The 27403-nt window shown below is 45.3% G+C and overlaps 1 protein-coding gene across 2 annotated transcripts in view; it reads left to right on the top strand.

The window, feature by feature from the left end:
- The first annotated feature begins 13266 nt into the window (after nucleotides 1–13266).
- Nucleotides 13267–27403, top strand: part of LOC139407512 (adhesion G protein-coupled receptor L4) — a 34731-nt gene continuing 20594 nt past the window's right edge. The window contains exons 1-7 of one of the 2 annotated variants that reach the window (XM_071151302.1): nucleotides 13267–13391; nucleotides 13912–14061; nucleotides 18492–18641; nucleotides 21853–22002; nucleotides 22292–22362; nucleotides 22680–22859; nucleotides 23102–23285. In XM_071151302.1, coding sequence (XP_071007403.1) covers nucleotides 13346–13391; nucleotides 13912–14061; nucleotides 18492–18641; nucleotides 21853–22002; nucleotides 22292–22362; nucleotides 22680–22859; nucleotides 23102–23285 — 931 coding nt within the window. In that variant the 5' untranslated portion in view covers nucleotides 13267–13345. The remainder of the gene's footprint in view (nucleotides 13392–13911; nucleotides 14062–18491; nucleotides 18642–21852; nucleotides 22003–22291; nucleotides 22363–22679; nucleotides 22860–23101; nucleotides 23286–27403) is intronic. The other variant, XM_071151303.1, reaches the window with a different exon arrangement.

Raw genomic sequence — 27403 nt, 5'->3', positions numbered from 1 at the left:
TCAGACAATACACCATGGGTATGACACAAAAATACTCCTTTACTGTTCTGAGTGTTACGTTCCCCAGGACGAAACCAAAAATTGTCGCTCAAACAGAAGGGAGAACTAACAAAGAGTCATTAACAACAACCTAAATGAAACAGTTGTGGCTCTAGAAGGGGTTATGAAACACACTAATGGGAGTGTCCACTGAAAGGTGACTACAAAAACAACAACTGGGACCTAAAAGACACCCACCATGTGTGCCCACTAAATAAAGGATAGTTTTAAAAAATCACATAGGGAGAGCAAACTTAAGGTGTTAACCCTCTACATCACTCAAGGGTCAGTCCGTCTTAAATATAATATGTGCTATGTGCCGGCACAGTTGTAACACATATTGACTAACGAGGTGACACCAATCGGTGCGCCAAATGTGCTAATGTGCTAACATCAAACCTCAAAACATAAATGGAATAACAAATGCATGTAACACTATGATATTTGTGTTTGTATTTGTAGTTATTATATTAGTATACCAGAACTCATAGGGCAGGTAAACTTCCAAACAGGAAGTGGAAATTCTGGGGCTGGTTGATTTTCCACTTATCACCTATTCACATCCCAGTAAGATATGGATTTGTTCCTACGCCTTCCACTAGATGTCAACAGTCAGTAGAACGTGGAATGAAGCCTCTAGTGTGATGTGGGACCGGATGGGAAGGGAATGAGTCAGTGGTCTGGCAGAATGCCAGTTCCTGGTTACGCACATTACTCTTGATATCACCATGCATTCCATTACTCTGTAGACAAAAACGAATGCTCCGGTTGGAAAGTTAATGTCATGACTTCTACCGAGGGTAACTCCTCTCCCTGTTCGGGCGGCGCTTGGCTCTCGGCGTCGCCGGTCTACTAGCCACTACCGATCCCTTTTTCTTTTTCTGGTTGTTTTGTCTGTGTTCCTTTTCACACCTGGTTTTCAATTGCTTTGATTTCTGTGGGTATATAGGGCAGCTGTTACCTGCCGTAATTCGTGCAGGATTAGACTTGTGTGTATTGCGTTCGATGGTATTTGATGTTTGTTGTTTTTTCGCATTTACACACGTGTATGTAAAGTGTCGGAACTGTGTTAGTTCCTCCGTGTGTTTGCACGATTATTCAGAGCGTAGTTTTGGGATTTTTGTTCTGTGCCATTTGCATTGCTGGACTATTATTAAACACGCTCCTCAGACATCCCTGCTCTCCTGCGCCTGACTCCTACACCTCTCACCAAGACGCATATGGAGTCAGCAGGAGCGGACGCACTTCCAGGGTCCGTGGAGGAGCGAGTTCAACACCACATGGCAGTGTTACACCGACTGGGGACCGCCATGGATCAGGTGATGGCGACGATGGAGAGATGGGAGAGAGGTGGCCTTCCCACACCGTTATCAGCTACACCCCAACCAGTACCACTACCCTCTCCTTCATTGCCTGAGCACAGTGGAATTCGACTCGCCCTCCCGAGGGAGTATGATGGGACGGCGGCCTGGTGCCAGGGCTTCTTACTCCAGATGGACCTATACCTGGCGACCGTTCGTCCGGCTCCTTCGGGGGGTGAGAGCGTGAACGCCCTCGTCTCCCGCCTCGCAGGTAAAGCCCTGGAGTGGGCCAACGCGGTGTGGAACGATCCTGACTCGGCGAGGGACCACTACCCAGAGTTCACCCGCCGCTTTCGGGCCGTGTTTGATCACCCACCTGAGGGTCGAGCGGCGGGTGAACGGCTGTTCCATCTGAGGCAGGAGAGGAGGAGTGCTCAGGACTTTGCTCTAGAGTCCCGGACCTTGGCCGCTGGCGCGGGATGGAACGACAGGGCCTTGATCAATCACTATAGGTGTAGTTTGCGTGAGGACGTCCGTAGGGAGCTGGCCTGTAGAGACACCACCCTGTCCTTGGACCAATTGATCAACATGTCCATTCGGTTGGACAACTTGCTGGCGACCCGCGGACGTCCAGATCGGGCTCTGTCAGTTCCATCTCCCAGCTCCACCACTCCAACACCCATGGAGCTAGGAGGTGCTTCAGCGAGGGCGACCGGAGGAGGGGGCCTTTCCTGTGCCAGCTGTGGTCGCAGAGGGCACACTGCTGACCGGTGCTGGGGGGGTCCCCCCGGGAGTCGAGACGCCAGGCCGAGCACTGCCCGGACACCTCAGGTGAGTCGGCACCAGGCTCACCCAGAGCCCCCTGTTGGTCACGTGTATGTATGGATTGTTTTTCCTAAATTTTCCCCTCTTTCCCGGCATAAGGCGCTAGTAGATTCAGGCGCGGCGGGGAATTTTATTGACCGCGGTTTAGCGAACAGGTTAGGGATTCCCCTTGTTCAGCTGGATAAACCCTTCCCAGTGCACGCCTTAGATAGCCGACCATTAGGGTCAGGGCTAGTCAGGGAGGCCACGGCTCCACTGGATATGGTTACGCAGGAGGGTCATGAAGAGAGAATTAGTCTCTTCCTCATTGATTCTCCTGTGTTTCCGGTGGTGTTGGGGATCCCCTGGTTGGCCCGTCACAACCCCAGGATTTCGTGGCAACAGAGGGCTCTACAGGGGTGGTCGGAGGAGTGCTCAGGCAGGTGTGTAGGAGTTTCCATCGGTGCTACAACGGTGGAGAGTCCAGACCAAGTCTCCACCGTGCACATTCCCTCAGAATATGCCGATTTGGCTATCGCCTTCTGTAAAAAGAAGGCGACCCAATTACCACCTCATCGACGAGGGGATTGTGCGATAAATCTCCTGGTAGGCGCTGCACTTCCCAGGAGTCACGTGTATCCCCTGTCACAGGAGGAGACGGTGGCTATGGAGACATACATATCGGAATCTCTGGGGCAGGGGTTCATTCAGCCCTCCATCTCACCTGCCTCCTCGAGTTTCTTTTTTGTGAAGAAGAAGGAGGGTGGTCTGCGTCCGTGCATTGACTATAGAGGTCTAAATTCCATCACGGTGGGGTATAGTTACCCGCTACCTCTCATTGCCACGGCGATTGAGTCATTTCACGGAGCACGGTTTTTCACAAAACTGGATCTCAGGAGTGCATATAACTTGGTGCGTATCCGGAAGGGAGATGAGTGGAAGACGGCGTTTAGTACCACATCCGGCCATTATGAGTACCTCGTCATGCCGTACGGTTTGAAGAATGCTCCAGCAGTCTTCCAATCTTTTGTGGATGAGATTCTCAGGGATCTGCACGGTCAGGGTGTGGTGGTTTACATCGATGATATTCTGGTCTATTCCGCTACACGGGCCGCGCATGTGTCTCTGGTGCGCAGGGTACTTGGGAGACTGTTGGAGCATGACCTGTACGTCAAGGCTGAGAAATGCTCGTTCTTCCAACAGGCCGTCTCCTTCCTTGGATATCGCATTTCCACATCGGGGTTGGTGATGGAGGATGACCGCATTGCAGCCGTGAGTAATTGGCCGACTCCAACCACGGTAAAGGAGGTGCAGCGGTTCTTAGGGTTTGCCAACTACTACCGGAGGTTTATCCGGGGTTTTGGGCAGGTGGCTGCGCCCATTACGTCACTGCTGAAGGGGGGGCCGACGCGTCTGGGGTGGTCGGCTGAGGCGGACAGGGCTTTTGGTCGCCTGAAGGCTCTTTTTACCTCGGCTCCCGTGCTGGCGCATCCGGACCCCTCTTTGGCATTTATAGTGGAGGTGGACGCATCCGAGGCTGGGGTTGGAGCCGTGCTCTCCCAGCGCTCGGGTGCGCCACCGAAGCTCCGCCCCTGTGCTTTCTTTTCTCAGAAGCTCAGCCCGGCGGAGCGAAACTATGACGTGGGGGATCGGGAGCTGCTAGCTGTTGTCAGAGCCCTGAAGGTGTGGAGACATTGGCTTGAGGGGGCCCAGCACCCTTTCCTCATCTGGACTGACCACCGTAATCTAGAGTACATTCGGGCAGCGAGGAGACTGAACCCTCGTCAGGCAAGGTGGGCCATGTTTTTCACCCGATTTAGGTTTACCATCTCCTATAGACCAGGCTCCCAGAACACTAAGGCAGACGCACTGTCCCGACTATATGATACGGAGGAGCGGGCCATTGATCCTGCGCCCATCCTCCCGGCTTCTTGTCTAGTGGCACCTGTAAGGTGGGAGGTGGACGCAGACATTGAGCGAGCATCGCGTGTTGAGCCCACTCCACCACAATGTCCAGCGGGACGGGTGTATGTTCCGCTGGAGGTTAGAGACAGGTTAATTTGGTGGGCTCACACATCCCCCTCCTCTGGTCATCCGGGGATTGGGAGGACGGTGCGATGTCTTAGTGGGAAGTACTGGTGGACCACTTTAGCCAAGGACGTGAGGGTTTATGTGTCCTCCTGCTCAGTGTGCGCTCAGTGCAAGGCTCCTAGGCACCTGCCCAGAGGGAAGTTACAACCCCTTCCCGTTCCACAGCGGCCTTGGTCACACCTGTCGGTTGACTTCTTGACCGATCTGCCACCGTCACAGGGCAACACCACAATCCTGGTCGTTGTGGATCGGTTTTCTAAGTCCTGTCGTCTCCTCCCTTTGCCCGGTCTCCCTACGGCCCTACAGACGGCGGAGGCCCTGTTTACTCACGTCTTCCGGCACTACGGGGTGCCTGAGGATATTGTTTCTGATCGGGGTCCCCAGTTCACGTCCAGGGTGTGGAAGGCTTTCATGGAACGTTTGGGGGTCTCGGTCAGCCTGACCTCTGGGTTTCACCCCGAGAGTAATGGGCAGGTGGAAAGAGTGAACCAGGATGTGGGTAGGTTTCTGCGGTCGTATTGCCAGGACCGGCCAGGGGAGTGGGCGAAGTACATCCCCTGGGCGGAGATGGCCCAAAACTCACTCCCCCACTCCTCTACGAACCTGTCGCCCTTCCAATGTGTGTTGGGCTATCAGCCGGTCCTGGTACCATGGCATCAGAGCCAGACCGAGGCTCCTGCGGTGGACGATTGGGTGAAACGCTCAAGGGAAACCTGGGAGGCCGCCCATGGGTACCTTATACGGGCCGAAGCACGGCAGAAGGCCAGTGCCGACCGCCATCGCAGCGAGGCCCCGGTGTACACACCGGGGGACCGGGTCTGGCTCTCGACCCGAAACCTGCCCCTCCACCTGCCCTGCCGGAAGCTGGGTCTGCGGTTTGTGGGGCCATTCAAAGTCCTGAGGAGAATAAACGAGGTGTGTTATAGGTTACAGCTCCCCCCGTATTACCGTATTAACCCCTCGTTTCATGTGTCTCTCCTCAGGCCGGTGGTGGCTGGTCCGCTTCAAGAAGATGAGGTGCGGGAGGTCCCTCCGCCCCCCCTGGACATCGGGGGGGCGCCGGCGTATGTAGTTCGGTCCATACTGGACTCGAGGCGTCGGGTGGGGGGTCTTCAGTACCTCCTGGACTGGGAGGGTTACGGTCCGAAGGAGAGATGCTGGGTGCCGGTGGAGGACGTACTGGATCCTCCTATGCTAAGGGAGTTTCACCGCCTCCATCCGGATCGCCCTGCGCCTCGTCCTCCGGGTCGTCCTCGAGGCCGGCGTCGTCGCGCTGCGGGAGCCGCGCGTCAGGGGGGGGGTACTGTCACGACTTCTACCGAGGGTAACTCCTCTCCCTGTTCGGGCGGCGCTCGGCGCTCGGCGTCGCCGGTCTACTAGCCACTACCGATCCCTTTTTCTTTTTCTGGTTGTTTTGTCTGTGTTCCTTTTCACACCTGGTTTTCAATTGCTTTGATTTCTGTGGGTATATAGGGCAGCTGTTACCTGCCGTAATTCGTGCAGGATTAGACTTGTGTGTATTGCGTTCGATGGTATTTGATGTTTGTTGTTTTTTCGCATTTACGCACGTGTATGTAAAGTGTCGGAACTGTGATAGTTCCTCCGTGTGTTTGCACGATTATTCGAGAGCGTAGTTTTGGGATTTTTGTTCTGTGCCATTTGCATTGCTGGACTATTATTAAACACGCTCCTCAGACATCCCTGCTCTCCTGCGCCTGACTCCTACACCTCTCACCAAGACGCATATGGAGTCAGCAGGAGCGGACGCACTTCCAGGGTCCGTGGAGGAGCGAGTTCAACACCACATGGCAGTGTTACACCGACTGGGGACCGCCATGGATCAGGTGATGGCGACGATGGAGAGATGGGAGAGAGGTGGCCTTCCCACACCGTTATCAGCTACACCCCAACCAGTACCACTACCCTCTCCTTCATTGCCTGAGCACAGTGGAATTCAACTCGCCCTCCCGAGGGAGTATGATGGGACGGCGGCCTGGTGCCAGGGCTTCTTACTCCAGATGGACCTATACCTGGCGACCGTTCGTCCGGCTCCTTCGGGGGGTGAGAGCGTGAACGCCCTTGTCTCCCGCTTTGCAGGTAAAGCCCTGGAGTGGGCCAACGCGGTGTGGAACGATCCTGACTCGGCGAGGGACCACTACCCAGAGTTCACCCGCCGCTTTCGGGCCGTGTTTGATCACCCACCTGAGGGTCGAGCGGCGGGTGAACGGCTGTTCCATCTGAGGCAGGAGAGGAGGAGTGCTCAGGACTTTGCTCTAGAGTCCCGGACCTTGGCCGCTGGCGCGGGATGGAACGACAGGGCCTTGATCAATCACTATAGGTGTAGTTTGCGTGAGGACGTCCGTAGGGAGCTGGCCTGTAGAGACACCACCCTGTCCTTGGACCAATTGATCAACATGTCCATTCGGTTGGACAACTTGCTGGCGACCCGCGGACGTCCAGATCGGGCTCTGTCAGTTCCATCTCCCAGCTCCACCACTCCAACACCCATGGAGCTAGGAGGTGCTTCAGCGAGGGCGACCGGAGGAGGGGGCCTTTCCTGTGCCAGCTGTGGTCGCAGAGGGCACACTGCTGACCGGTGCTGGGGGGGTCCCCCCGGGAGTCGAGACGCCAGGCCGAGCACTGCCCGGACACCTCAGGTGAGTCGGCACCAGGCTCACCCAGAGCCCCCTGTTGGTCACGTGTATGTATGGATTGTTTTTCCTAAATTTTCCCCTCTTTCCCGGCATAAGGCGCTAGTAGATTCAGGCGCGGCGGGGAATTTTATTGACCGCGGTTTAGCGAACAGGTTAGGGATTCCCCTTGTTCAGCTGGATAAACCCTTCCCAGTGCACGCCTTAGATAGCCGACCATTAGGGTCAGGGCTAGTCAGGGAGGCCACGGCTCCACTGGATATGGTTACGCAGGAGGGTCATGAAGAGAGAATTAGTCTCTTCCTCATTGATTCTCCTGTGTTTCCGGTGGTGTTGGGGATCCCCTGGTTGGCCCGTCACAACCCCAGGATTTCGTGGCAACAGAGGGCTCTACAGGGGTGGTCGGAGGAGTGCTCAGGCAGGTGTGTAGGAGTTTCCATCGGTGCTACAACGGTGGAGAGTCCAGACCAAGTCTCCACCGTGCACATTCCCTCAGAATATGCCGATTTGGCTATCGCCTTCTGTAAAAAGAAGGCGACCCAATTACCACCTCATCGACGAGGGGATTGTGCGATAAATCTCCTGGTAGGCGCTGCACTTCCCAGGAGTCACGTGTATCCCCTGTCACAGGAGGAGACGGTGGCTATGGAGACATACATATCGGAATCTCTGGGGCAGGGGTTCATTCAGCCCTCCATCTCACCTGCCTCCTCGAGTTTCTTTTTTGTGAAGAAGAAGGAGGGTGGTCTGCGTCCGTGCATTGACTATAGAGGTCTAAATTCCATCACGGTGGGGTATAGTTACCCGCTACCTCTCATTGCAACGGCGATTGAGTCATTTCACGGAGCACGGTTTTTCACAAAACTGGATCTCAGGAGTGCATATAACTTGGTGCGTATCCGGAAGGGAGATGAGTGGAAGACGGCGTTTAGTACCACATCCGGCCATTATGAGTACCTCGTCATGCCGTACGGTTTGAAGAATGCTCCAGCAGTCTTCCAATCTTTTGTGGATGAGATTCTCAGGGATCTGCACGGTCAGGGTGTGGTGGCTTACATCGATGATATTCTGGTCTATTCCGCTACACGGGCCGCGCATGTGTCTCTGGTGCGCAGGGTATTTGGGAGACTGTTGGAGCATGACCTGTACGTCAAGGCTGAGAAATGCTTGTTCTTCCAACAGGCCGTCTCCTTCCTTGGATATCGCATTTCCACATCGGGGTTGGTGATGGAGGATGACCGCATTGCAGCCGTGAGTAATTGGCCGACTCCAACCACGGTAAAGGAGGTGCAGCGGTTCTTAGGGTTTGCCAACTACTACCGGAGGTTTATCCGGGGTTTTGGGCAGGTGGCTGCGCCCATTACGTCACTGCTGAAGGGGGGGCCGACGCGTCTGGGGTGGTCGGCTGAGGCGGACAGGGCTTTTGGTCGCCTGAAGGCTCTTTTTACCTCGGCTCCCGTGCTGGCGCATCCGGACCCCTCTTTGGCATTTATAGTGGAGGTGGACGCATCCGAGGCTGGGGTTGGAGCCGTGCTCTCCCAGCACTCGGGTGCGCCACCGAAGCTCCGCCCCTGTGCTTTCTTTTCTCAGAAGCTCAGCCCGGCGGAGCGAAACTATGACGTGGGGGATCGGGAGCTGCTAGCTGTTGTCAGAGCCCTGAAGGTGTGGAGACATTGGCTTGAGGGGGCCCAGCACCCTTTCTTCATCTGGACTGACCACCGTAATCTAGAGTACATTCGGGCAGCGAGGAGACTGAACCCTCGTCAGGCAAGGTGGGCCATGTTTTTCACCCGATTTAGGTTTACCATCTCCTATAGACCAGGCTCCCAGAACACTAAGGCAGACGCACTGTCCCGACTATATGATACGGAGGAGCGGGCCATTGATCCTGCGCCCATCCTCCCGGCTTCTTGTCTAGTGGCACCTGTAAGGTGGGAGGTGGACGCAGACATTGAGCGAGCATCGCGTGTTGAGCCCACTCCACCACAATGTCCAGCGGGACGGGTGTATGTTCCGCTGGAGGTTAGAGACAGGTTAATTTGGTGGGCTCACACATCCCCCTCCTCTGGTCATCCGGGGATTGGGAGGACGGTGCGATGTCTTAGTGGGAAGTACTGGTGGACCACTTTAGCCAAGGACGTGAGGGTTTATGTGTCCTCCTGCTCAGTGTGCGCTCAGTGCAAGGCTCCTAGGCACCTGCCCAGAGGGAAGTTACAACCCCTTCCCGTTCCACAGCGGCCTTGGTCACACCTGTCGGTTGACTTCTTGACCGATCTGCCACCGTCACAGGGCAACACCACAATCCTGGTCGTTGTGGATCGGTTTTCTAAGTCCTGTCGTCTCCTCCCTTTGCCCGGTCTCCCTACGGCCCTACAGACGGCGGAGGCCCTGTTTACTCACGTCTTCCGGCACTACGGGGTGCCTGAGGATATTGTTTCTGATCGGGGTCCCCAGTTCACGTCCAGGGTGTGGAAGGCTTTCATGGAACGTTTGGGGGTCTCGGTCAGCCTGACCTCTGGGTTTCACCCCGAGAGTAATGGGCAGGTGGAAAGAGTGAACCAGGATGTGGGTAGGTTTCTGCGGTCGTATTGCCAGGACCGGCCAGGGGAGTGGGCGAAGTACATCCCCTGGGCAGAGATGGCCCAAAACTCACTCCCCCACTCCTCTACGAACCTGTCGCCCTTCCAATGTGTGTTGGGCTATCAGCCGGTCCTGGTACCATGGCATCAGAGCCAGACCGAGGCTCCTGCGGTGGACGATTGGGTGAAACGCTCAAGGGAAACCTGGGAGGCCGCCCATGGGTACCTTAAACGGGCCGAAGCACGGCAGAAGGCCAGTGCCGACCGCCATCGCAGCGAGGCCCCGGTGTACACACCGGGGGACCGGGTCTGGCTCTCGACCCGAAACCTGCCCCTCCACCTGCCCTGCCGGAAGCTGGGTCCGCGGTTTGTGGGGCCATTCAAAGTCCTGAGGAGAATAAACGAGGTGTGTTATAGGTTACAGCTCCCCCCGTATTACCGTATTAACCCCTCGTTTCATGTGTCTCTCCTCAGGCCGGTGGTGGCTGGTCCGCTTCAAGAAGATGAGGTGCGGGAGGTCCCTCCGCCCCCCCTGGACATCGGGGGGGCGCCGGCGTATGCAGTTCGGTCCATACTGGACTCGAGGCGTCGGGTGGGGGGTCTTCAGTACCTCCTGGACTGGGAGGGTTACGGTCCGGAGGAGAGATGCTGGGTGCCGGTGGAGGACGTACTGGATCCTCCTATGCTAAGGGAGTTTCACCGCCTCCATCCGGATCGCCCTGCGCCTCGTCCTCCGGGTCGTCCTCGAGGCCGGCGTCGTCGCGCTGCGGGAGCCGCGCGTCAGGGGGGGGGGTACTGTCACGACTTCTGCCGAGGGTAACTCCTCTCCCTGTTCGGGCGGCGCTCGGCGCTCGGCGTCGCCGGTCTACTAGCCACTACCGATCCCTTTTTCTTTTTCTGGTTGTTTTGTCTGTGTTCCTTTTCACACCTGGTTTTCAATTGCTTTGATTTCTGTGGGTATATAGGGCAGCTGCTACCTGCCGTAATTCGTGCAGGATTAGACTTGTGTGTGTTGCGTTCGATGGTATTTGATGTTTGTTGTTTTTTCGCATTTACGCACGTGTATGTAAAGTGTCGGAACTGTGTTAGTTCCTCCGTGTGTTTGCACGATTATTCGAGAGCGTAGTTTTGGGATTTTTGTTCTGTGCCATTTGCATTGCTGGACTATTATTAAACACGCTCCTCAGACATCCCTGCTCTCCTGCGCCTGACTCCTACACCTCTTACCAAAACGCATGTTATCACAGTTAATGGATATATATAATAATAACATCCTGAAGATTGATTCTCTACTTAGTTTGACCAGTTTATTCGACCTGAAATATAACTTTTTGAAGTTTTCGTCCGAGTTCGCCTGGACCGGCGCCAGCTTTTGGACATGTGAGCTAAACGTGCTAACAAAAGTAGTTAATTGGACACTAGTAATGGACATTATCGAACAAAACAACGATTTATTGCGGAACTAGGATTCCTGGCACTGCATTCTGATGAAAGATAATCAAATGTAATGGAATATTTATGATGTAATTTCGTATTTCTGTTGACTCCAACATGGCGGAGAAATGTTGTGTATTTCTGACCGCGTCTCAGATTATTGCATGGTATGCTTTTAAAAAAAAAATCTGACACAGCGGTTGCATTAAGAACAAGTGTAATTATATGTAAAACATGTATCTTTCGTCAAAGTTTATGATGAGTATTTCTGTTATTTGACGTAGCTCTCTGTAATTACTCCGGATATTTTGGAGGCATTTCTGAACATGGCGCCAATGTAAACCGAGATTTGTGGATATAAATATGCATATTATCGAACAAAACATAAATGTATTGTGTAACATGATGTCCTATGAGTGTCATCTGATGAAGATTATCAAAGGTTATTCCCCCAAGCGGGTCACGACATAAGCTCTCCCAGGGCGTTGGACCCCTGCTCCGTGGCCTTGTTGGCTTGGCTAAGCTCATGGCTGAGCTTATGGCTTCCCTTTATGAATTCTGTATGCACTGCCTGGGTTTGAGCCACAGTAAGCTGTTAGTCCCTCTACTGGGCCTAGTGTCCCTCCCAGGAAGCATGGCCAGAGCCACCACAGGCAGAGCCCATCTGCTGCCAGTCCTGGACGGGGGCAGTAGTCGGACCGCTGAGACCACCTGGAATGGAGGGCGTTTGCCCTGCATCCGGAGGTTGATAGCTTCGATGGCTATTCCCTGTTGGCCAGTGATAGGCTGTTCCTGGGGGACGATGCTGGCACTGTTCACCACTGTGAGCAGGGCTACCAGGCTGACAGGCCATCAGAAGCCAGCAACGGGGCTTCATTGCCCCCAGCGGCTTGAGAGGTTATGAGGAGCCTACTCACTCAGGTAGCCACTGCACTGGACATCAAACTGGTGGACAGTGATGACTCTCCATCTGTCCCCATCTCTGCTGAGTTCCGCAAGGCCTTGCAGGAGAGTACACAGGAGTAAATCTGTAAATCCTCACCTCGGATGTATCCCTCCGCTGCGGAGTTGTACCAATTTATTGGAGTGATCCATATAGCTCACATAACCATGGTTACATGCGTAACCTTTGTTATGGTACCTATTCTATTAGCATTTTTTTGTGCGTAATGTCCAAATCATCCTGAAGTATTTACATTTGATTGTGTATCTCAACAAAGTCACTTATAGACAATTTGGGCATGATGCACGGAAAATACTAATATAAGTATCATAACTTTCATGGGAGTTGTGCTACAAATTATAAAAGTTTAGCATTTGGAAACAGTGCCAGGGAAACTAAAACAAAGCATAGATTTAGACCAATAATCCTTTTAATTTTGGACTTGCACCAGTGTGTTTTTTTTCTTCAATCTTTCTGAGCATTTTCCTAAACAATTTTGCCAACCTTAATTGTATATCACCCATCATTTAATAAACCTACAACGATTTTTGCAGGCTAAAGTGTAGGGTACGTTACTTACATTTACCATAAAATTTGTTTGGAAGACCCTATACCCCAAAAGTTCTCATTTAATTCTACATGCATGTAAATTAACTGATCATGTGACAGGAGAATATAATACAATGAATCAGTCCAACTTGGCCAATTTGACTTTCCATGCAACTCAGCCAGTGAAATGGTCCACTGGAAACTGGAAACTGGAAACTTATCAAAGGGATGAAGAGTGAATTAATAGCATGCAGGAAACCTTTACTTTCATTTTCCCTATCAAAACATTTACAGTATAAGATATTCATATTCCTTAATTCAATTACTTGGCAGCTTCAGAGTGGCTTAGTGGCTATCATCCTCTTGAGTGCTAGTCTGGAGATCATCTGAATAAAATGAATGAAAAGATGCGTAAATACTGATGCAAGTTAGTCGAGTGCATTGAAATCAGTGTTACATTTGTAGGAAGACATCTCTGTAATTTTTGTACAGTGTCCTAGAAAAGAGGGTGTTGTCCTTCACTGAAGTCAATGTTGTTCAGCTAGTGTTTCTGTTTCTTTTGAGAACAATGTCCTTGTGGTTTTGTAAAATGGCCACCCCAGATGCACAATAGCATTACTACTTAAATAACACTTAGTATTGAGATGGAGTTGAAAGAAAAAGCCACCAAATTGAAAATCATAAATTGTAAGAATGTATACTCTTATACTACATCTACAATAACTTTCATTAGGAAGCCAGACTATACTGGTTAATAAGCATTCTCTTATGCTGTTGATTAGACTCCATTGTCATGGGACGGTGGCGTGTCCCCAGTTTAATGTTTGTGAAAGCTGATTAAAGATCAGGACAGGAAGGGTCAGGTTTAGGGAAACAGGAAAACTGACGCAAGGAAATGGACCACGTCACCAGCCACAGAGTTTCAGCTAAAAGTATTTCTGTCCCAAAGCAAGTATGGAGTCTTTGCTCAAGTCCCAGATGAAACTTGTACTTTTAGCAGGTAAGTGAGTCTATCCATTCTTCTGTCATATAGTATGCACTGTAGCATAGCAGACCCCTTGAACATGATACAAATACACATGTGTTCTTTGCCATTTCCGTTATGTGTATGTGGGATTTACCAGAGAAAATAATCAGGATGCATGGCGGGATATTTTTTATCCCAAATTCCAGGTCTTCTGGCCTTTAGTGATCATAGTTGCATAGATATAATTAGGAACTTTGCAGTTGTGCGAGTCCATTTCAATATCAGTCTAACATTACTTCTGAGTAGTTTATTGATGTTGAGTAGGCTTACATAAGATTTTTGTCTTTCTGTTATTATATTACCATTTGCTGAAAATGTAAACATTCTTAGTCATAATAGCATAATATGATTGTATGCAACATTCAATACATACCATAGTTCATGGTACCATTGTTCCTTCCATATTGATGAGTTAATGCTGATCTGGTAGTACATTTTTTTCACATATTTTAATCAATTCACAAAGCAAATGTATTCTATTTCTATCTCATAGCATGGCTTTCCAGTGTTATAGACCCATGCAGATTTTATGACATTTGTCATACATGCCATCAACTTGCCTCGTGTAAAACCCTGAATGGATCCAATAATGCCTGTTACTGCAACCGTGGATATACTGGCGATGGAACCAAGTTTTGTAATGGTAAATATAAGTTCTAGATTTTTTACAAACCTATACAGAACAAGGTTAATTAGGCCTATGGAATACATAGCACTTAAATGGACATTACACTCAGGTTTAGACCTGATAGGTAGTCTAATGCCTCAACCCCCAAATAAATGAAAAAAAATAGGCTCTATTTTAGGCAATATTGGGTGATTATCCTTGCATTAATTCAGGGTTAAAAGGGTGTATATTACTGGTCTGTAAAGTAAAGTTGCATGATGATGTCTGCGGCTAAAGGCACAATCCGATATTTGTGTTTTAGTCAAACAACAGCCACCTGGTTGGCTGTAAAGCTGAGGGGATGTAGGATTTTAACCATAGTTCATAGAGGATGCTCTGGATGCAAGGACTGAGAGAGTCCATACGATCAACAGGATTTTGCATAGTGTTTTTTTGAGGCTATCCTTTGTTTACAAAGACTCAAATGGACACCATTAATATAACAATGGAAAAGTTGGGATAAAACGGTTGTACTAAGCTTATTTGGGATTTAGAAGTTATATTATTCAAGCATATATATTATTAAATGAGATAACCATTGAAACTTTTAAATCAACACGTTTAACACCAACACAAGAAGTATTAGCTTTTAACACTCAGAGTTTTTGTAACTCTAGGTGAAAATATTCATGGCCAACACTGGTTATTGTTGCATTCAATCTACACTGGTGTAAAGGTTGAAAAACACTCCAACATTTGACTACCTTTTAACACTAGGAGTAAACTTTAATCATAATCAGCTGATTGTACTTGGATCCTTACTGCATACATGTATGTACTGCTTCACATATATGGAAAACTTTCAGCCGGTGGTACCCATTTGTCTTATATCTTTCAACAGCAGGCGTACTACCATCATCAGGTCTGTAGGTTGGCAAAAATGAACACTTTCTCTGTCCTGTTTTACAATGTTAAGGCTGGAATTTAATTTACACATGTAGTTTACAAATTACTGCCTGAGAACACTTGCTATTCTTAAAATTTGAAGAATCTACAGTACCTGTGAGAGGAGTCCACTTGGTGGTAATTCAACGTTTACCCAAAACCAATGAGCCAAAACCAATCTGTAATTTAATTTGCATAAGTACAGCAAAGCAGGTTCAATTGAATTGAACCTGGGGTTCATCTGTCCATGTGGACTGGAAGTTACCCAAATCTAATTGGAAATATACACTTAGTATCCAAAACATTATAAACACATTCCTAATATTGAGTTCCACCCCCTTTTGCCCCCAGAACAGCCTCAATTTGTTGGGGCATGGACTACAAGGTGTCGAAAGCGTTCCACAGGGATGCTGGCCCATGGCGACTAATGCACTGTTGTGTCAAGTTGGTTGGATGTCCTTTGGGTGGTAGACCGTTCTTGATACACACAGGAAACTGTTAGGCGTGAAATACCCAGCAGTGATACAGTTCTTTACACACTCAAACCGGTGTGCCTGGCACCTACTACCATTCCCCATTCAAAGGCACTTTCATCTTTTGTCTTGCCATTTCACACTCAACGGCACACATACACAATCCATGTCTCAATTGCTTCAAGGATTAAAACTCCTTCTTTAGCTACACACCCAGTGAAAATACATTAGGACATTAACTCAATCAAAAAGGGCTTATTTTTCAACAGCATCGCTTTTAAGTAGAACAACACTTGACATACATGTATTCCCATGGTAGAAATGGTCAGATTGAGAATTGAGAAGGGAGAAGAAAAGTATATCAACAATCTTAGCCGTTTTTGTGGCAAAGAAAATGTTCTAGACATGTTAGCAAAGGAAGTTAGCTAATAAATAATAACGTATTCAGCAGTGAACACAACTTTTTAACAGTGTCACTAAAAATAACTGTCTCACTAATTCCTTATTATGTATTTAGTATTTTTATGCTGTATTTTGTAAATCAGGGCTTCCTTCTAAAAGGGACATTGGTCTTAATGGAACTTCCCTGAATTAATTAAGGTTTAATGACATGCTGAAGAAAGGTTAGACAGCTAACATATTGTTAGGGTAACAAACAATTTGGCCAGTTTGTTTAGCTCCAATATTGACTTAACTTTATTACATACACTGATTGTACAAAATATTAGGAACACCACTTCTTTCCATGACATAGACTGACCTATGATCCCTTATTGATGTCACCTGTTAAATCCACTTAAATCAGAGTAGATGAAGGGGAGGAGAGAGGTAAATTGTAAGGATAGGACCCTTTTTTTCAATTTTCACCTAAAATGACATACCCAAATCTAACTGCCTGTAGCTCAGGACCTGAAGCAAGGATATGCATATTATTGATACCATTTGAAAGGAAACACGTTGAAGTGTGTGGAAATGTGGAATTAATGTAGGAGAATATAACACATTAGATCTGGTAAAAGATAATACAAAGAAAAAAACATGCTTTTTTTTTTTTAACCGACATCTTTGAAATGCAAGAGAAATGTCATAATGTATTATTCCAACCAAGGCGCAATTTAGATTTTGGCCACTAGAAGGCAGCAGTGTATGTGCAAAGTTTTAGACTGAACCAATGAACCATTGCATATCTATTTAAACTGTTGTATCAAGACTGCCCAAATGTGCGTAATTGGTTTATTAATACATTTTCAAGATCATAATTTTGCACTCTCCTCAAACAATAGCATGGTATTATTTTACTGTAAATTGGACCGTCCAGTTAGATTAACAAGAATGTAAGCGTTCTGCCCATTTCAGATATGTCTACATCCTGGGGAAAGTTCTTGTTACTTACAACCTATGCTAATCACATTAGCCAATGTTAGCTCACCCGTCCCATGGGGTGGACACCGATCCCATAGAGGTTAATTAGCACCTTATGGGCACCATCCTCTCAGGCAACTCGCACAGTTATTGTAAACCTGTTTCAATCATGAATCATTCCTAGTGTTTTTTTTCCCCCCAACCTATCTACCCTATTGAAATTGTAAACATCAAAGTGTGTTTATCATAACAAAAGGACTGAAATGTGAAAAATGATTGCTCCTGGTGAAAGTGGTCAAATTGTTTTATTGCTCAAGTTCGTCTGTCAGCCAACATTGTTGCATTTAGGTTTGTGGGGCACTTTTGCTTAGTATTCATATTTCCTTATCTGATCATAATCATGGGGGTTTACATATTCAAGGGCCCGATGTAAATGAAACTGTGGTAATATAAACATACAGTAAATGGCTTCTACACGGAAATACAGTACAAATATGGGTTTTTGAGAATTTTAAAAATAACTTTGAACTTCACTTCATTAATATAGAGCAGAATTGATGGCCCCATTAAATGAAATATTCCTACTCTAAATTTAAAGATAGTCCATAATTTTAAGGTACATTATAATTTTTGCTCCACCAATGAAATGCTCTTAGATTCTCTAAATCAGACCCCATTCATTTTATTCTAGAGAATAGATATGAGTGGGGAACTATCCCTTTAAGACAGTCAACTTGAGTACGTAATTTTGTTTATATCCCTAATGCATATTCATTTTGCTACCATTGTACTGTGAAATCCTATTGAGCTACCCATGGGCTACTCAGAGAAAATGGAAGCCAGTCATTGTCATTATGGAACACTTTCCTACACAGTGTTTGTGTTAACAATGGCGGTTCAGAGGTCTGGAATCTTAAGGTCATATTTCATCCTGAATATTGTCACCTCCCTTTCTCAGAGCTAAGGATATCCCTTCCCGGACAGGCTTTGTACACAAGGTACAGTGGGGGAGGAAGACCAGTATATTCATCATAACTAGACAGACGAACACAACAATTGAAAGTCCTATCGGATCACTTCCAATAAACACTGTGAATAGCTCATGCAGGTGTGTTTTGATGTGAACTGGCATGGTGAATATCTGACGGTTGCCAGATTTTACAAACCAGTTACAACCAGGATGAACTGTGTGCACAGCAAGCTATATCAATGTAGTTAACTTGTATGGGGTCGTAGTAACGTTCCTTGTAAATCTGACTATGACTTGTCTCAGTAATGTTTGAATAATAACCCCTTGTTGATACAGTTGATACTGATAAACAGCTCCTATCCCAAGGCCATCAAATTGTTAAACAGCCACCACCCTTCCCTCTGCCCAGTACCCTACTCTGCCCTTCAGTAACAATCACTAGCCAGCTACGACGGGTATTCTACCCTGCACCGTAGGGACCTGTGAACTATGTACATAGTCATTGATCACTGGTCACGTTACCATACCTACCGCTGTAAAAAAATATATATTTTAATTTTGTATTATTGTGTGCTTGTTGACATTTACTACATTGATTGATAGGTTCAGGGAACATAAGCATTTCGCTGCACCCGCCATAACACCTGCTAAACTGTGTACGCAGCATCTACAATTTACATTTATTTTGTTTCTGTGTCCTTCTTCCATCATAACAGATGACAATGAATGCCAAAATGTCACTAATATCTGTGGAAACAACAGCAACTGTACCAATACAGAGGGCAGCTACTACTGCACCTGTGCCTCAGGATACACTTCAACCGGGCTGAATCACTTTCAACCAAATGACGGGACAGAATGCACTGGTATTATATATATATATATATATATATATATTTATATAGTACCAGTCAAGAGTTTGGACACACCAACTCATTCAAGGGTTTTTCTTTATTTTGCTATTTTCTACATAGTACAATAATAGTGAAGACATCAAAACTATGAAATAACACATATGGCATCATGTAGTAACCAGAAAAAGTGTTAAACAAATCAAAATATATTTTAGATTCTTCAAAGTAGCCACCCTTTGTCTTGATGACAGCTTTGCACACTCCTGGCCTTCTCTCAACCAGCTTCATGAGGAATGCTTTTCCAACAGTCTTGAAGGAGCTCCCACATATGCTCCAATTTATCCCAAACCATCTCAAAATGGCTTGAGGTCGGGTGATTGTGGAGGCCATGTCATCTGATCCAGCCCTCCATCACTCTCCTTGGTCAAATAGCTCTTACACAGCCTGGAGGTGTGTTGGGTCATTGTCCTGTTGAAAAACAAATGATATTCCGACTAAGCGCAAACCAGATGGGATGGCGTATCAATGCAGAATGCTGTGCTTTGAATTCTAAATAAATCACTAACAGTGTCACCAGCAAAGCACCCCCACACCATCACACCTCCTCTTCCATGCTTCACGGTGGGAACCACACATACGGAGATCATCCGTTCACCTACTCTGCGTCTCATAAAGACACGGCGGTTGGAACCAAAAATCTCATATTTGGACTCATCAGACCTAAGGACAGATTTCCACCGGTCTAATGTCCATTGCTCGTGTTTCTTGGCCCAAGCAAGTCTCTTCTTGTTATTGGTGTCCTTTAGCAGTGGTTTCTTTACAGCAATTCAACCATGAAGGCATGATTCACGCAGTCTCTTCTGAACAGTTCATGTTGAGATGTGTCTATTACTTGAAATCAGTGAAGCATTTATTTGGGCTGCAATCTGAGGTGCAGTTCACTCAAATTAACTTATCCTCTGCAGCAGAGGTAACTCTGGGTCTTCTTTTCCTGTGCCGGTCCTCCTGAGAGACAGTTTCATTATAGCGCCTGGTGGTTTTTACCACTGTACTTGAAGAAACTATAAAAGTTCATTTTTTTCCCATATTCTTAAAGTACTGATGATCTGTCGTTTCTCTTTGCTTATTTGAGCTGTTCTTGCCATAATATGGACTTGGTATTTTACCAAATAGGGCTATGTTCTGTATACCAACCATTCCTTGTCGCAACACAGCTGATTGGCTCAAAAGCATTAGGTAGGAAAGAAATTCCACAAATTAACTTTTAACAAGACACACCTGTTAATTTAAATGCATTCCAGGTGAATACTTCATGAAGCGGGTTGAGAGAATGCCAAGTGTGTGCAAAGCTGTCATCAAGGCAAAGGTGGCTAATTTGAAGAATCTAAAATCTAAAATATATTTTGATTTGTTTATCACTTTTTTGGTTACCACATGATTTCATATGTGTTATTTCTACAATGTAGAAAATAGAAAAAATAAAGAAAATCCCTGGAATGAGTAGGGGTGTCCGAACTTTTGACTGGTACATTCGGAAAGTACTCAGACCACTTAACTTTTTCCAAATTTTGTTACGTTACAGCCTTATTCTAAAATTGATTAAATAGTTTTTTTCCCCTCTCATCAATCTACACACAACACCCCATTACAACAAAGCAACAATTGTTTTTGCAATTTACAAAATATAAAAATACAGAAATATGACATTTACATGAGTTTTCAGACCCTTTAATCAATACCTTGTTGAAGCACCTTTGGCGGCGATTACAGCCTTGAGTCTTCTTGGGTATGACACTACAAGTATGGCCCACCTGTATTTGGGGAGTTTGTCCAATTCTTCTCTGCAGATCCTCTCAAGCTCTGTTAGCTTGGATGGGGAGCGTTGCTACACAGCTATTTTCAGGTTCAAGTTCGGGCTCTGGCTGGGCCACTCAAGGACATGCAGAGACTTGTGCCGAAGTCACCCCTGCATTGTCTTGGCTGTGTGCTTGTCCTGTTGGAAGGTGAACCTTCAGCCCAGTCTGAAGTCTTGAGCAGGTTTTCATCAAGGATCTGTGCTTTGCTCCATTCATCTTTCCCTTGTTCCTGACAAGTCTCCCAGTCCCAGTCCCTGCCACTGAAAAACACCAACACAGCATGATGCTGCCACCACCATTCTTCACCGTAGGGATGGTGCCAGGTTTCCTCAATACGTGACTCTTGGCATTCAGGCCAAAGAGTTTCATCTTGGTTTCATCAGACCAGAGAATCTTGTTTCTCGTGGTCTGAGAGTCTTTAGGTACCATTTGGCAAACTCCAAGTGGGCTGTCATGTGCCTTTTAATGAGGAGAGCTTCCGTCTGGCCACTCTACCATGAAGGCCTGATTGGTGGAGTGCTGCAGAGATGGTTGTCCTTCTGGAAGGTTCTCCCATCTCCACAGAGGCACTCTGGAACTCTGAGTGACCATTGGATTCTTGGTCACTTCCCTGACCAAGGCCATTCTCCCCCGATTGCTCAGTTTGGACAAACTCTAGGACAAACCTTAGTGGTTCCAAACTTCGTCCATTTAGGAATGATGGAGGCCACTGTGTTCTTGGGGACCTTCAAAGCTGCAGACATTTTTTGGTACCCTTCCCCAGATCTGTGCCTCGACACAATCCTGTCTCGGCGCTCTACGGACAATTCCTTCAACCTCATGGCTTTGTTTTTGCTCTGACATGCACTGTCAACTGTGGGACCTTATATAGACAGGTGTGTGCCTTTCCAAATCATGTCCAATCAAATGAATTTACCACAGGTGGACTCCAATCAAGTTGTAGAAACATCTCAACAATGATCAATGGAAACAGGATGCACCTGAGCTCAATTTCGAGTTTCATACCAAAGGGTCTGAATACTTATGTGAATAAGGTATTTCTGTTTTTTATTTGTAATAAAATGTGCAAACATTTCTAAAAACCTGTTTTTGCTTTGTCATTATGGGGTATTGTGTGTACATTGATGAGGAAAAACACAATAAAATCAATTTTAGAATAAGGCTGTAACGTAACAAAATGTGGAAAAAGTCAAGGGGTCTGAAAACCTTCCGAATGCACTGTATATATCAGGTTTTTTCTCAACATTACAACACATATTTAAGAAACTGATATTCAATATTTTTTTCTCAGTTTGAAAATGTCATTCATCAGGGCCTATTTTATGTCTTTCATTAAAAAAATACCCTGTTATTCTTTTTACTATTAGATATTGATGAATGCAAGAACGACCAAATCTGTGGGCCATTCTCACATTGCACAAACACAAATGGATCTTTCTCTTGCACCTGCCAAAGAGATTACATTTCTACTTTAGGCACTAAGCGATTTCATACAGAGAATGGGATAATATGTCAAGGTAAGCCTATCAATTCACCCTCAAAATTTTGAAACCAAAGTTGAGGGAATTGGGAGGATACATTATTAAAATGATGTGAGATTACCATATTATATAAAATCTTAATAAACAAATTGTGAGCAGTGTTATCTTAATTATCTTTTTAAAAAATTAAATATGTAACAATTTTGGTATGTCCTGGTGATATCATAGTTGTAAATATTTAAATATTGTTAAACAAACAAGCAGTTTTGAGGTTACTCTAGCAGACTGTTAAATTCATATGATGTTTCCATATGTTGTATTCCAGAGCATCCCAAGAAAAATTGTCATGACAACGTTGTGTGCCTAACACAAAGTGTCAACAGAACACTTGAATATGTAAGTATTCCAACAAATGAACTAGGAAGGTAGTACCACTTATAATATATAATAGGACACCGCCCTCTGTTGGTCACTATATAGATATTTAGTTGGTACATGTGTTTATCAATCAGGATCTCCTATTAGGAATATATGTTAATATCCATGTGAAGAAATGTGTATAGGTCTGAACACTTTTTGTGGGAATAACTTAGTTTAATTGTCTGCTTTGCTTTAAGATTTAGTAGACATTTTTAAATTGACCATCCCTTTTATCCTATTTGGAGAGGAGGCATCCATTGGAGCTTACTTAATCTTGTCTCTTCCATTTGTAGATCAGAAATCTTACAGATCTTCAAAGCCTGCTGGTGGAGATTGAAAAACAGACGTCGGGAGAGCTGACGTCGGTGGATGTGATCTCCTATGTGGAGGCCCTCTCTCAATCGGCCTCGCTGATGAGCTCTGGGGAGAAGAATCAAACCGCCAAACCAGCCGTGACCAAAGCAACTCTCAGAGTAATCTTTATTTCCACTAGCATTGTTATTGCTTTTTTTAGAAGTAGGATACTAAATGTTCTTGGCCTAAGGGTATATATATATATATGGTTTCTGTCATCATTTGTAAGGCTACTTAAACTTTGCTGCGTATACATTAAAACAGAGAAAGGGTTGTTCAATCCATGAAAATAAACAGTATGATTTGTCTTGTTTCTTGATATTCATAAATGCTTTTGTTTGCCTTCCTTTCTATTCCACAGACATTTTTACATGTGGTGAACAATTTGGTTGAGAAGGATGAGTTGGTGGCCTGGAACAGACTCAAAGAGGAGCACCGGGACCACACCATAACCAAACTCTTACACACAGTGGAGGAGAATACTTTGACACTGGCCAGGAAATATAAAGTGACAACTGAGATTGAGATCAAAGAGAAAGAAATGGGTAAGAAGAGCACCACACCCATGTCTCTTAGCAAGGACACACCTGTAGCAGTTGTCGGCCGAGAGCAGGGGCATTTCTAGGATTTCTAGGATTTAAGGACATTGGGGGCTTAGCCCAAAGCCAGAGATAGAACACTAGTAGGGTAAAAAAAAATAAAAAATACAGCTAAATGCAAAATCTGGTACACTTTAAGATGAAAATTGAGAGATTAGATATATATTAAGAATTTGTACAAAAAAACAAATTATTATAATAACTAGAAAAGTACATTTCCTGAAGAAAATGTGGTGTGTATGCTAGCTTGTGAAGGATCGATTAATTGAGAGGATAGGATAGCCTGAACATGTGAAAGTTGGTTTGGTGTCTCTAGCGTAAACGTTTCAAGAGTTACTAATGGTGGGTTATTTTATGCAAATCTTTGCAAATGTATGTAGTTATAGTTTATAAAAGTGTTTAAGAATTTGAAGTCAGGATAGCCTTAACATCTGAATGTTGGTTTGGTGTCTCTAGCTTGAACAGTTCAAGAGATACTGTTGGTGAGTTATTTTATGCTAATTTAATACATATTTTTATAGTTTCAGTTGATACGTTTTTTATGAATCGTAAGTGAGGATAGCCTTAACATGTGAAAGTTGTTTTGGTGTCAACACTTACTGTTAGGGAATTATTTCATGTAAATGTGTTCAAATGTATAGAATTATAGTTAATTTACATACAGTGCCTTGCGAAAGTATTCGGCCCCCTTGAACTTTGCGACCTTTTGCCACATTTCAGGCTTCAAACATAAAGATATAAAACTGTATTTTTTTGTGAAGAATCAACAACAAGTGGGACACAATCATGAAGTGGAACGACATTTATTGGATATTTCAAACTTTTTTAACAAATCAAAAACTGAAAAATTGGGCGTGCAAAATGATTCAGCCCCCTTAAGTTAATACTTTGTAGCGCCACCTTTTGCTGCGATTACAGCTGTAAGTCGCTTGGGGTATGTCTCTATCAGTTTTGCACATCGAGAGACTGACATTTTTTCCCATTCCTCCTTGCAAAACAGCTCGAGCTCAGTGAGGTTGGATGGAGAGCATTTGTGAACAGCAGTTTTCAGTTCTTTCCACAGATTCTCGATTGGATTCAGGTCTGGACTTTGACTTGGCCATTCTAACACCTGGATATGTTTATTTTTGAACCATTCCATTGTAGATTTTGCTTTATGTTTTGGATCATTGTCTTGTTGGAAGACAAATCTCTGTCCCAGTCTCAGGTCTTTTGCAGACTCCAACAGGTTTTCTTCCAGAATGGTCCTGTATTTGGCTCCATCCATCTTCCCATCAATTTTAACCACCATCTTCCCTGTCCCTGCTGAAGAAAAGCAGGCTCAAACCATGATGCTGCCACCACCATGTTTGACAGTGGGGATGGTGTGTTCAGCTGTGTTGCTTTTATGCCAAACATAACGTTTTGCATTGTTGCCAAAAAGTTCAATTTTGGTTTCATCTGACCAGAGCACCTTCTTCCACATGTTTGGTGTGTCTCCCAGGTGGCTTGTGGCAAACTTTAAACAACACTTTTTATGGATATCTTTAAGAAATGGCTTTCTTCTTGCCACTCTTCCATAAAGGCCAGATTTGTGCAATATACGACTGATTGTTGTCCTATGGACAGAGTCTCCCACCTCATCTGTAGATCTCTGCAGTTCATCCAGAGTGATCATGGGCCTCTTGGCTGCATTACTGATCAGTCTTCTCCTTGTATGAGCTGAAAGTTTAGAGGGACGGCCAGGTCTTGGTAGATTTGCAGTGGTCTGATACTCCTTCCATTTCAATATTATCGCTTGCACAGTGCTCCTTGGGATGTTTAAAGCTTGGGAAATCTTTTTGTATCCAAATCCGGCTTTAAACTTCTTCACAACAGTATCTCGGACCTGCCTGGTGTGTTCCTTGTTCTTCATGATGCTCTCTGCGCTTTTAACGGACCTCTGAGACTATCACAGTGCAGGTGCATTTATACGGTGACTTGATTACAAACAGGTGGATTGTATTTATCATCATTAGTCATTTAGGTCAACATTGGATCATTCAGAGATCCTCACTAAACTTCTGGAGAGAGTTTGCTGCACTGAAAGTAAAGGGGCTGAATAATTTTGCACGCCCAATTTTTCAGTTTTTGATTTGTTAAAAAGTTTGAAATATCCAATAAATGTCGTTCCACTTCATGATTGTGTCCCACTTGTTGTTGATTCTTCACAAAAAAATACAGTTTTATATCTTTATGTTTGAAGCCTGAAATGTGGCAAAAGGTCGCAAAGTTCAAGGGGGCCGAATACTTTCGCAAGGCACTGTAAGTATAGTATATTATATGAATTTAACGTTAGGATAGCCTGAACATGTGAAAGTTGGTTTGGTGTCTCTAGCTTTAACGGTTCAAGAGTTACTGTCGGTGAGTTATTTTATCCTCATTTATATAGTTATAGTTCATAAAGATCTTAAAGATTTTGAAGTTAGGATTGCCTGAATGTTTTAAAGTTGATCTTACCAAGCCTACCTACATGAATGCCTACAAAAAGGCATAGCCTCTTGTAATTCATTTTAAAAAACACAAGTATGCATATTGGATTTAGACATTAGATTGCAGGCAATAAGATGCACCAGACAAATTGGGAAGAAATGTAATAATAAAATAAGTATAAGGAATAACATTACTGTTCATTCTGACAAGCATATCCTATAATATGAAAGACAATCATAAGTAATGGGAATTGGTCCACTGACTTACATCAACTAGTGTGAAATAAATATATGAAACAGACAATCTCCTGAAGACAACATGGCATAAAAATAAATCTGCCCAGGGCTACACCCAAATTAGGCTGTCTATCTATTTTCCCTACTCCCCCCATAGGGGGGTAATTCCAAAAAGATGGTTTAACAAATTCAGGATTCCCTGAACATATCCAGCTTACCTTAACCAGATGAGGGAGTCTGTGATTTCTTGGTTCCAGAATGGCTGCCTCTCCTTGAAGTAATTAGACTAACCGAAGTGCAGATTGGTCGATCTGACAATTGGCGTGTGCACACAACGTTCAAAAAGGTCCTCATGTCGATGACATAAAAGTATATAGATATGGAGTCAAAAGACAGAGCCCAATAAGTCCACAACAATAAACACTTGTGACAACATACAACAAATATGCTCACTTATTTACCCCAAAATAGTAATACAGCCGCCACAGCAAAATACAGCCTGACAGAAAATTGCAAACAGAGTAAATGTGTAAGTGAACCGGCACTGTTCCAATATCTAATAGGCCTAATATACACATGGGTGATTAGTAATAATGCTTTCACTTTATAGAGCACTTTTATCGCCTTGTTGGTGATATTACATGTGAAGGCTATTTACCAATATATAAATTGTGGTAGCCTATGTCACAATTGCATTGGTAGGCCCATTCCACAGCCTATGTATGAGGAATAAGAATTGATTGAATTCAGAGTGCTTTTCATGACAACACGGGCAACAATATCTTCTACGTTTAGTTTTAACACCAGAAATGTAAAACTTTTTTTTTATCATGTTGCCTAGTGTTGTTCATTTGAGATTAGCAAACATCGCTGGCAGTCAATTGACCACAGCCAACAGTGCCTGCAATTCTGTAAAAGTCCTCCTTGATTATATGGACAGGTTCATGGCCAAAAAAGTATTCAATGCGAAGCAGACTCTTCTTATGGCTCTACACACAGTTGCCTTTCCAAATCGTTCTGCATCACCCAAATTGTACAGGAAACTTTGTGGGGGAAAAAATCACTAAGTAATGCACAGAGTTTTTAGGCCTATAGCAGTCAAAGCAAAACTGTATTGGGTTACATTGGTTATGTAGGGGTTGAGTAATTTCAAAGACAATAGCAAAGAATTTCTCTAATCTCAAATTCGGCCTGCCGCCTTCAAGCTAACCCCAGCCAACCAGAGGCTGTAAGCTGTTTTTGTTGTTTCTATAAGTACCTTACATTTGTTGTGATTTTAATTTGATTCGATTTATTTGCCAATTTAAAAACACAACTACACGTGGACATAATTAATTTAAAATCATCTAGGATGACACAAAAAGGATACACCTAAAT

Source organism: Oncorhynchus clarkii, chromosome 4 (genome assembly GCF_045791955.1).
Source record: "Oncorhynchus clarkii lewisi isolate Uvic-CL-2024 chromosome 4, UVic_Ocla_1.0, whole genome shotgun sequence".
Lineage (NCBI taxonomy): Eukaryota > Metazoa > Chordata > Actinopteri > Salmoniformes > Salmonidae > Oncorhynchus > Oncorhynchus clarkii.
The sequence above is the reverse complement of the archived record's forward strand: the minus strand, read 5'-3'. Positions and strand labels throughout refer to the sequence as shown.